This window comes from Eublepharis macularius, chromosome 6 (genome assembly GCF_028583425.1).
Source record: "Eublepharis macularius isolate TG4126 chromosome 6, MPM_Emac_v1.0, whole genome shotgun sequence".
Lineage (NCBI taxonomy): Eukaryota > Metazoa > Chordata > Lepidosauria > Squamata > Eublepharidae > Eublepharis > Eublepharis macularius.
The window spans coordinates 24,597,823-24,609,852 of record NC_072795.1 but is presented as its reverse complement, the minus strand read 5'-3'; the positions used below and the strand labels follow the sequence as shown (position 1 = coordinate 24,609,852).

Here is a 12,030-nt window from a genome sequence, read left to right as displayed (position 1 = left end):
GCTACAATATCTAGTTTGCTGAACAATATCCTAGTAATATTACAGGGGTTCTATACAGGAGTTCCCTAAGGTCAGCAAGTCCAGTGAGAACAAATGGCAGCTTTCTTCCCAGTTGCTGCCAGGGCCTTCTGCTTCTCCATTGGTCCTGCCTCTTCACGTTTGCCTCCCTCCCATTGCTTCTTGGTTTCATCCTTTACAAGATTTTTTCATGTTCTGAAGTGCCCAAAGGCGCTAAAGCTGTAGAGCAATTAACAGTGGGACATCTCCACCTAGGCATTCTCCCCAGGTTTGTAGGATTTGGGCACTTGTGGGGTTTGTGGGATTTGGGCATTTAAAGGGCTCTGCCGCTTGCAAGCAGCAGGTCTCTTTAAACTATCAGCTGGCAGGCGGCGCTTGCAAGTGGCAGGAAAGGGCCCTTTAAACGATTAAATGCCCCTTTCCCTGCTGCTAAGCAGCCGGAAAGGGGCATTTAAACCTCACGAACCACGAACTGGTTTGGGAACTTGCCCCAGTTCATGGGAGTTCGTGATTCCTGGTTCGTGGAAACCCATGAACCATGAACCGCATGGTTCGGTTTTTTTGTGGTTCGTGCCCATGTCTAGTGGTGACCCAAAGCACTTTACAGCATTGTTTTCTCTTCCTCCACTTTGTCTTCACAACAACAACCCTGTGAGGCAAGTTAGGCTAAAAGAGAGTGATGGCCCCAAAGTCACCTAGTGAGTTTCCATGACAGAGTGGGCATTCAGACATTGGTCTCCCAGTTCTTAGGCAGCCATGTTTTTCTCAACCAGCTTACCATTGTGGTTCTGAGGTAAAAATTCCTGGTGTACACTGCTACAGCCATATACAAAGTACCAGACTGGAAGGAGACACCTCTGGCCAGTTGCTGTCAGAAAGAGAAGGCTTTCATTTGATCAACTGTTAGCTTGATCCAGAAGGCCCATTCTTGTGTTTGTACTGCCTACAAGCCTTATTTAGCTGCAGCAGATTGCTGATGCAGCAAGTCATAGGACTGGGCCATAAAGCACGCAAACCGGCAGATGCATTGAATTCGTTTGCATTTCATCTGAGAATGAATGTTTTCCAGCAGATTTATATTTTATGCTCCTTTTCTTTCACCCAAACCGATGGAGAGCTGCCTCCCCACGCATACCTCATTTTACTTGCTCAAATTAACTCTTCTACCATTTAAAGCTTAAGTTGTTTATGGAGGAACATTGAGCATTAAACATATGGAAGATTAATGGGCTCTGCGGTAGAGCTCTTAATTTTTCTCGGTGAATAAAGGCGACGTGTCCCAGGTGGTGCCGAAAAGGTTGTTCACAGTTTGCTTTATTAAATTAAATACCCAGCAATATTTTTGAAGCACCATCTCTAAATAAACTGGAATTCTGACTCGAGGCAATGAATACGGCGCTTTGTGTATTTTTGGTTTGTTTGTTTTCTTACAAAAGCTGCTCTCTTTTCAGTGTTAAGACAATGTTAAGTCAAAACAGTAGTGCAGGATTTTTCAAAAAAATTCTCCAAGCATACGTGCAAAATAGGGCTGCATAAATTGACTATTTGTGTCTTCAGACATTTGCACCCAGTTCAGGATCTGGTGCTTTGATTCATCAGCCTTCAGTCATACGGACCAAATTGCTCAAGGATATGATCCCATAATGTGTAATTTACTGCGCCATCCTATGCAGAGGTACTGCAGTATAAGCCCACTGAAAACAAAGAGCCTAGATTGGAAGAACTCTGCATGGGATTACACAGCCAGTTCCTCAAAGCACCTGTCAGGGAGGTGTTGTCAACTGATTCCAATTAGTAGCTCTGTGCTGGGTTAACATGTCACTCTTTCACCCACATACACAGGGAACACCTCCGCCCCCCCACCCCCACCCCCCGCTGTTGTTAGATCTGGTAAGGAAAAAAGACTGATCTTTGTGGCAGCTGTCTTTTTCTCCCTGTCGGGGATTTTAAAATTTTGAGGCAGAGGGTGCAGGAGAGAAATTAAAACCTCAGTCCCCTAGTCTATGTCACACTTAGCACTTAGGAATGAGATAAAATATGATAGGTTGCCACGTAGAAGATTAAGATAGGCATCTTTTCAGCAAGTTGTATGCAGTGAATTTTGGGGCCAGAGGAAGGCCTTCCAGTGCAGGATGTGGCCTGGCTCATTATATTAAGAAATATGCAATGGGATCACTTTTTTTCTGCAGTGGTTTCATGCTTTGTTTCAGGAACAGTGTGATCAGGGAAACTGCCTGTGGGGGGAGTGGCATTGGTGGATCTTGCCTTGTGGACTAGATGACCTTGAAGTGCATTTTAGATCATTCACAGCTTTCTATGAAATGTCTCCCATCACTTGGACTTTTGTTCAGGTGGCTCAAATCAGATGCAGATATGAGTTGCTGAGTAGTCCGTATGCACAATATAGATAGATAAGATAGATCATTTCTGTCCTTACCAGTTTCTACCCTGAATCTCTAACCGTACAATGTAATATAATAAAGCAATACAATGATACCGTAGGAACAGTTATCTTTTTTGGGACCAAGTCGATTGGGTTAGAATCAATAGTAAGAATAATAATAGGATAACAATTGGATAGTTGTAAAGAGCCACACTACTTGGAGCAAGCTACATACATACTGACTCCTAGATTCATGGATAAAATCCAAATTGTTGAAGGACCAAAGAATTCCAGCCCAGACATCTGATGAACTGTGGTAACTTCACACAATAATAGTTGTTATAGATAATTTGTGAATAATTGTATGATATAAAAATAAATAATATATAATGTAAATGATCAATTGTGGTGATGGTGGTGGTGGTGGTGATGTTGATAATGATGTTGATGTTGATTATGTTGATTATGATGTTGTTGTTGATAATGATGGATCGATCAGATAGTTTGGATACAGCTAGATTTTCCATTGGTGAAAAAGATAGGGGAAAATTTCCTTTGACCACCAAAATGGCTGCGTTGGGGATCGATCATGGGACAAAAGGCCATGTGGGATGATATCAGGAGGAGTACTGGTTGAGATAGACTGGAAAAGCTCGCTGGATCCCACCCAGCAACTCCTTTCTGTCAGGTTGGACCCAATGATTCTGTCCCACTGAGGGCCAAGCTACACATGACGAATGACACTTGAACGGCAAGTGGATTGAGTGGAGGGCAAGTGAACAGGGAGAAATACACTTGCCGTTCAAGTGTCATTCGTCATGTGTAGCTTGGCCCTGAGACATCTGTAAATGGAAAAGACTGCCTTTGTCAGAAGGATTTTCCTTTGGAAGAAGTCTTAGGACCCAATCAAAGAATCCAACCCATTGTTATTTTAAAAGTGCCTGAAGGTCAACGGTTTTCATCTTTGTAGGGCATGCCCAATGCCTGAGGAAATCATCGGCTCATGAAAAGAAGTTCTAAACTGAATATTTATTCTCTGGTTTCCCCTCTTCCTTTTTCTTTCTTACAGACAACAAAGAACTTTACCTTTCAAAAGCAGTCCACAAGGCTTTCCTAGAAGTTAATGAAGAAGGCTCGGAAGCGGCTGCTGCTTCAGGTATTCAGTACCTAAAAATTGTATGCTAGCAATATGAACAGCCAGCCTAGTGCAGTGTGCTGATGACGAGCATGAGCTATGATTTTAAAGATCCCTGTTTCAAATTCCAGCTCAGCCATGGATCAGATTGAGGGGCCACATGGACCAGTGATAGAGAACCTGCTTTGCCTGCAGAAGGTCCCAGATTAAGTCCTCAGCATCTCCAGTTAAAAGGGTCAGGCAGCAGGTGGTGTGAATGACCTCCACTTGAGACCCTGGAATGCTGCTGCCAGTTAGAGTAGGCAATACTGACTTTGATAGACTAGTGGTCTGACTCGGTATAAGGCAGCTTCATGGGTACAAACTCCAGCTCAGTTAATTACTGAGATTCCTTAGGCAAGTTACTGAAGTCTTTAGCTTCCTAATCTCTTTTTTTTTTGAAGAGGGGCAATATAGTCTTATCATTTATCATTTCAGGGGCTCCAGGGGCTGGTGTAGGGAATAGGTTTTGTCTTGAACTACAGTGCTGAAAAAAAATGGATAACTTTATTTTTACCTGCTGAACATTTGAGGAATTGGAAGCCCAATCATATATCCTGCTTATTTCTAGCTTTTCTATAGTCAGCGGTCAGGTATGTGAATTAATAAATCTAATTTCTCAGGCAGGAAAATGCTGCAAGTGATCATTTTATGGCAGTGCAATGTCAAATTGAGGTATTACAGCATCAAAGAAAGCAAGTGCGGAATACCCTTGTGCCAGCACCAGGAATGCCATCTTGGATCTTCTCTTGCTATACATCTTAACTGCATCAGATGGAAAGAGGTTTTTCCTCCCTCTCCCATAATATTAGAACGGGGACAACCCAATGAAGAAGATGGGAAATAGGTTCAGGTCAGGACAGACAAAAGGAAGAACTTCTTTACTTGATGAGTAATGGACAGTGCAGTCCTAAGCAGAGTTACTCCAGCCTAAGCCCACTGAAATCAATGGGCTTAGATTGGAATAATTCTTCTTAGGATTGCACGGTAAGTTGAGGAATTCGCTGCCAGTAATGCTCAGTGATGTGATGATGTGATGGTCATGATGAGCATAAATGGCTTCAAGAGGGAATTAGACAGAGCCATGGAGGAGAGGTCCATCCATGGCTACAAGCCAGGGTGAGTAATATATATATAGAAGCAGCAAACATCTGGATGCCAGTGCTAGACAACAGCCTTGGCTCTGTTTGTTAGCCCTCCAGGGTAACAGGTTGCTAGGCAAGATGGGTCACCGGTTCGATCCAGCAGGGCTGTTCTTATCAGATCAGACTGTGGGAAACATTTGTTTCTAAAAGGATTAGAAATAGCATGGAGATACAGTTGCGTTTTGTTAAGGGTACATAAATATGTGCCGTTAACAAAAAAAATAAAATTATAGTTCTGATGGAAAGACCAGATGGTAGGACCATTTGCTTGTCACATGCAAATATTGCTTTTTCCCACCAGCAAATACGGTGTTTAAAAAAAACTTGATTTGTATCACGAACTGAGCTCCCTTGTTACTATTTTTCCATTAGAAGAAAAGTAATCGTCTGCTTGCTGCCCTAATTCTGGCTGGAGAACCACATTTCCCAATCTATGCAAACAAAGATTAGACTCCTGCCTGAGCATGCTTTGCACTTTGGGGGGTAGGGGTATAAATATGCTGATGCAATAAAAATAAAAGCTAATAAAATTCTTGGAAAATATAAATGTCTAAAGGGAAACCATTAAAGATTTCCAAATTTAATTAAGACCAAGTCTTGCCTCGCTGCTAATATGTTTGGCCCACAGTAGTCCTTTATACACCAGATATTAAATTTAAATCAGCTTACTGTAGGATGTCTGGGTGACGGACACCTCAGGAATATAATGTTCTTAATTCTGAAATGTGCTTAGTTCAGCCTAAGGAGGAGGCAACTTTCTTGCCTCCTCCTTCCTGAAAAGCTGTTTCTGGGAGACGGGGACCCCCAGGAACAGCATTTGGGGGACATTTTGATCTCCCAATGGAGAGGAAAAATGAAATCCTTCTGCCCCTGGAAATGTTCTACTGCATCTAAGCTTTTCCCTCCCCCCTTCTCGGCCTCTGGTGCCTTCCAGTAGCGCAGTAAGGTGATTTTAGAATCTGGACTAATATTCTTAGGGCCAGCAAGGTGTAAATTCCTTGCCCCTGCCCCTCCTACAGACTTTCGCTGGGTGCCAGTGCTAATTTGGCAATCCTAGTTGGAAGGAAGCAGAAATCTTGAAATTATAACCTATCCAAACCCTGCAGCTCTGCTCCAGCACAGAATGTCGGGTTCCAAGAAGGCACGAGGGCATTTAAGGTACATTCAAGGAATCTGACAAACAAAGCCTGACCCTTCAGAGCTTACCCCCTGGAAATCTTGTTGGTCTTTAAGGTGCTACCGGACTTGAATCTTGCTCTTCTACTGCTGACCAAGATGGCTGCCCTTCTGAAACCAAAGCTCTGTCTTATCAAATCCAGTCAAACTCTGCCTAGCATAAATGGGTGGCCCTGCTGTCCAAAAAAGCCCATGGAAATGGCCATTTTATAACCCTCCAAGTTCTGCTTCTTTGTAAGTTACATGCTGTTCCCCCCGCAGTAGAAATTAATTGCGCACCCACCAGCCCTGAATCATTCCTGGAGTATAACTAGAAGCAGAGTTTCTTAGCCAGTTTCTCTTTGATTTAGATTTCCAGCTGTGTGTCTTGTTAACAACCCTGCTAGTAGCGTTGGTCTGTGCGCTTCACATGTCACAAATCATATGATGTTGAAAAAGAGAGTGATGGAGTAGGGGAGAAACGTCTGTTGGGATGTTTCAACTGTAGCCTCTTTGTTTTCTCTTCCACCTCCCACCCCCAGGAATGATAGCCATTAGTCGGATGGCAGTTCTGTACCCCCAGGTTATAGTGGATCATCCGTTTTTCTTCGTGGTCAGAAACAGAAGAACAGGTGAGTACATGGGCCTTTTCTCCATTTTTCTGGTTTTCCCCACTACATATTCCCCAAATCTTCCCATGTTAGAATCAAGAAGAAGCCATTTATCGGGAACGGACTCATCAAACATAGGCTGAATCCACATTACCTCGGTGCATCCCGGTGTTGCACTAAATGTTCGCTAAACACCTGGAAGTATAGCGTCTTTCAAGCGTGATTTCTGAATCACACTAGAAAGACGCTATACTTCTGGGTGTTTAGCAAACATTTAGTGCAACACCAGGATGCGCCAAGGTAATGTGGATTCAGCCATACTCAAAATCCAGTGGGTCCCATTCAGTTCTGTAGGGCTCAACTTCGAGTATGTCAGCAGAGGGCTGAATCTTGACTTGTTTTCCAAAGGAGAAGCTTCAGATGGCAGCAAGCCTCTCTCGCACTATTTTATGTTAATATCTTATTTATTAATTTTTATGTATTTAATTCATTTGCATCCCGTCTCTCTCCTCAATGAGGACCCAAAGCAGCTTACATCGTTCTTCTCTCCTCCATCTCATCCTCACAACAACCCTGTGAGGTAGGCTAGGCTGAGAGGGTGTGACTGTCCAAAGATCACCCAGTGAGCTTCCAAAGAAGGGTAGGGATTTGAACCTGGTTCTTCTAGATCTTAATTTGATACACTAATCAGTGCTCCATGCTGGCTCACTGATATCTGATGAGCATTTCTGTAGAGGATCAAACTACGGAGAGACATTTGTGATCCAGATGGCCAGTCTGACCATGATAGGCTCTGCCACTCATCTTGGAAAGCCAACTCTGAGCGAGAGTCGCTTTAAACCTTATGGGTGAAATTGACCTTAAGACCAGTGTGCCCGGCTGCTGTGTTCATGCTATTTGGATGTTTTTTAAAAAATCCCTTCTACCTGTGGCTCCTGTTGAGTGGGTTGTTGTGCTGCTCATAACAGTTGGGTCTTCTGACTTGCTTTCCATCAAGGGGGAAAGTTGTGGCAAACAAATGGTAGTTTTGTTGCAAATGGGAGGTGGAGGAAGCTTGTAGCCATGCATGGGCGGATCAGGAAGTTGTCGCACATTTCAGCCTTCCAACGTACATGTGCGTGCATTCAAACTGGCCAAGCTCTATTCACGTATACAAATATAATACCCCCAATTTGACAAAAATGTTATTATGCACCGTTGGCCTGAGATAAGAAGCAGGGGCACTTCCTTTTACATCCCTTTTGCGTATGTTGCAATTATCTGATATTTGGAAATAATGCTTTTGGAGAAGCCCTTTTAACCCCAGCTGGTGTGAGTGGTTGTAAAATAGCAACAATGAATCAGAGCCTCACATCCTTCTCCACAGACTCATCCTGGGAGCCTTCTCTCAGCAGTCCTCAGACAAAACCCCCTTTGATGCTGCAAGAGCATTGCCTTAGACCGTCTGTCAGGCTGCCCCACTGAAGAATTATAAAAACTCTTTCCTCCAAGAGCATCTAGTGGGATCGATTATTTATCTGCTGGACAGACACGCGCAATACCAGCTTTATAATGGATCTGACTAGCAAGAGTCTGTTGAGTTTTCTACCGCAAGTCCATATCTAGAAATTCCACCAATCTAGAAAAAAATAACATTCCCTGCTACCTGTCTCACTCAAAGGCCCAATTAGATAGGACTTACTGTGGTTTTCTTCTCAAGTCCACCTTCTCAAATGTAGGGCTGGGGGTGAGTATTTTTTCTGTTGGTTTTACAGAATACATGGGCAAGGAGAGCAGAACCCTGCCTCTTCCCTGGCCTTAAGGTTGCTGTGCTCCATAATCAGAATTATTTTTTCCCAGCTTGGCTTTGACTCCAGCAGTAAGCCAGACTTGAAGAAAATATTAATCCAGTGTCATGAGGTAAAGAGGATGTTGGCTTCTGCTTCCGTCACCCAGGGACTTTATTTTCCACAAGGAAAAACCCAGGGCTTTTTTTCAGGGCTAACGCGGGGGAACGGAGTTCCGGAACCTCTTGAAAATGGTCACATGGCTGGTGACCCCGCCCTCTGATCTCCAGACAGAGGGGAGTTTAGATTTCCCAAATCTAAACTCCCCTCTGCCTGGAGATCAGAGGGCGGGGCCACCAGCCATGTGACCATTTTCTCTGAGGGCAACCCTCCAGCCATGTGACCCTCCAGCCATGTGACCATTTTCTCTGAGGGCAACCCTCCACCACCTCTTTCCCCAGAAAAAAAGCCCTGGAAAAACCCAAATCAAGATACACCAACCATTTCCTGCTTTATATACAAACCAGTGGATGCTCTCATCATGTTTAGATTGATGAGAGGTTTAGGGCCAATTACAAAGGTGAACCATAAAATATAACCACGAGTTGGATCCCATTTATCCATTCCTCTAGCTCCGTCGTTAATGGAATGGATCTGTGTGATCAAGGTGTAGATTTCCTGAACAGTCCTCTGTAATTACCCTTTCCTAGTGTGGTGTATCAGTGTTGGACTGGGAGAACCAGGTTCGAATCCCCGCTCTGCCATGGAAGCTCGTTGGGTGACCTTGGGCCAGGCATACAGTGTCAACCTAACCTACCTCACAGTGTATTTTTTATGAGGCTAAAATAAAGGAGGGGAGAATGATATTGAAGGCTGCCTTGGTTCCCCGTTGGGGAGAAAAGTGAAGTTATAAATAAATAAGTTTTTATGGGGAGATGTCTTCTCCGTGAGTTATCCCATCTTGAATAGTTTGAGTACAATTAGATGTTGCACCATGAGAGAAAAAAGACAGCATCTTGGCTGCTCTCCTCCTCCTTCTCTGTTCTGAATTATTTCTTCTATTAAAAATGTGTCCAAGGCAACTTGCACTTCTCCTCCTCCTCTCTCTCCCTCCTTTCTTTAGGCACCATCATCTTCATAGGACGAGTGATGCACCCAGAAGCGATGAATTCAAGTGCCCACGACTTCGAAGAACTTTAATGACCCCACAAGTTCACACGGAGATACAAACACAAAGAAAATAAGCACACTGAGTTTGCAATCAATGTATTTAAGGGTTGCTGTGGGTTTTTTTTGCATTGTTACCTTCGAGGCACCATTTAAAAGAAGAAGAAGAAAACGTTCAGTTTAACTTCAACTAGAAATTGCAGGCCATGGTTGTGGACGAAATGCTTTCAGTATTCAAGTAACTGTTGTTGTCCTTGTGAATTGTTGTGTTCCTTTAAATAAAAGCTCTCTCTCTGTCAGTGGCTGTGTTTCCTGATTCAGTGAATTTGATACAGTCATTTCCCAGGTATGTCCTAGATACACAGTGTGGTATGATGAAGAAACAGCTGAACTGCCAGGAAAAAGAATTTTAAAAAGAGTCCCTTCTGAGGCCAAAGTAGTCACCCACAGAAGAAGCTGCCCACTACACTTCTGTATGATGTACTTTCCTGAGCCTTGCCTCACTCCTATCAGCATTAGTGAGGGGTAGGATAATTATATTGTGTGTGTTATGTGCCATCAAGCTGCTTCCAAGTTATGGTGACCCTATGAATTAACAGCCTCCAAAATAGCCTATCGTTAACAGCCTTGCTCAGATCTTGCAAACTGGATCTTGCTCAGATCTTGCAAATTTGGGGTCTTCCTCTTTTCTTCCTATCTTCCACTTTCCCTAACATTATTGACTTTTCCAGAGAGTCTTGTTTTCTCATGATGTGACCAACGTACAATAGCCTCAGTTTTGTCATTTTAGTTTATAGGGAGAATTCAGGCATGATTTGATCTAGAACCCACTTATTCGTCTTTTTGGCCATCCATAGTCTCTGCAAACCTCTCCTCTAGCACCACATTTCAAATGAATCAATTTTCTTCTTGGGGAATACCATAGTATGAATTATCTTGATCTTGTTTCCCATCGACACATCCTTAAGGAGCTATAATTATATTACACCAGGTACAATTAGGGGTGCCATGGCTCTGGGCTCCTATTGCTGCTTCATAGAACAACAGGAACAAAATGAGGGGGGTAGGCAGAATCACAATGCCACAACCTTCCTTCTAGTTACAAGCCTGGAAGTGATGTCCCATAGACTCTCTAGGAATTTTCCAAGTCTCAATGGTAAACACCATAGAGATTTGGAAAATTCCTAGAGCGATGCTGCAACATCACTTCCAGATACATAACTGGAAGGGATGTTGCAGTGTCACAGCACCACCACACCCTGGCCCCAAAATTCCCAGGGATTGTTGAACAGGTACAATTAGAAAACTTGGTCTTTAGTCATAAATAGAGACAGCACAACAGTCTGCCTTCTGAGGGATCCCTGCACTGCACTGGGCTTTTCTGTTCGGCAAGAGACATGCCGAGATCAGTTATTCCTGCCCATAAAAGGGGATCAGTTTCTTTGAGGGCAAATAGTTCTTACCTCCCCAGGTATAAACATCATAGTGCCTCCAGCTGTAACTCTGATCAAAATGTTCTTCAGCTGTCAGAAGTCTGAAAGCCTCGGCTCTCATGTACAAAGGCGACACCATCTTAAAACTGCTTGCTGGTAAATGGCACAGCTTCATAATCGATGGGGATAAGTGAATAATTTATCAGATTTTAATGTTTTCCTCCCTGCACACGAATTACGGGAATGGATGTGCTCCTTCTGCAAGGCCAGAGATTGTTCATGCAAAATGTCCTGAACTTCCCATAGAATAGCAATTGCAATGGTGCTTGGATCCAGTTGTATCTGAAAAGCAAGGCGGCCCTAGTCCAGGGGAAGTATATAAAAAGAATCATTTTTAGATCAGATCAGTGGTCCATCTTGTCAGGCATCCCATTTTATACAGTGGCTAAACAGTTGCCCTGCATAGCAAGCTAAGAGGGCGCAGAGGCCAACACCAGAGGTGTTTTGTCATCTGGGCATGGTGTGTAGCAGGGAGGTAGTTGTGAATTTCCTGCACTATGCAGGGGGTTGGACTAGCTCGCCCTGCAGATCCCTTCCAATTTTATGATCCACTATTTTCTTCTAGATCTTTTCTGAGATTTGTTGTCTCCAGATGTGGAGGTTCCCTTTAGTTATCACAAGTAGTAGCCCTTGGTGGACCTTACCCTCTGGGACTCTGTCCAGCTCCCCTTTTAAAGCCATCTGTGCTTATGTGTACCATGATATCCCCTGACTGTAGCGCTTAAGTCGGTTGCTAACTTATTTCACCGATTTCCACAGTGCATCACTGTTTTCATGCCTCTTTTCTTGGAGTTTATAGATTTAATTTTGTTCTCTGTTATATGATTACTTCTAACTTGAGGGGATAAAAGGGGGACAGGAGAACTATGTCAGCCACTCTGAGCTCCCAGGAAGAAGATTGGGTTAAAATATATTAGACAGCTCCCCATGTCTGTTTTGAACTTCACTCCAAAGCAGGGCCGTTTCTAGATGGCTTACCTGCCTCCGGAACATTGCGCCATGTTGCGGGGAAAACGCGAAATATCACGTTTTCTCGCGCGAGTTTTGCGCGACATCGCGCAACGTCGCGCAAAACTCGCGCAGGAAAATGTGATATTTCGCATTTTCCCCACAACATG

General features: G+C 43.6%; 1 protein-coding gene across 2 annotated transcripts in view; it reads left to right on the top strand.

Annotated features, from left to right (window-relative positions):
- Nucleotides 1-9,718, top strand: part of SERPINI1 (serpin family I member 1) — a 122,580-nt gene extending 112,862 nt beyond the window's left edge. For both annotated transcript variants that reach the window (XM_054984158.1, XM_054984157.1), the window contains 3 exons: nucleotides 3,471-3,557; nucleotides 6,418-6,507; nucleotides 9,376-9,718. In XM_054984158.1, coding sequence (XP_054840133.1) covers nucleotides 3,471-3,557; nucleotides 6,418-6,507; nucleotides 9,376-9,452 — 254 coding nt within the window. In that variant the 3' untranslated portion in view covers nucleotides 9,453-9,718. The remainder of the gene's footprint in view (nucleotides 1-3,470; nucleotides 3,558-6,417; nucleotides 6,508-9,375) is intronic.
- Nucleotides 9,719-12,030: the final 2,312 nt, after the last annotated feature.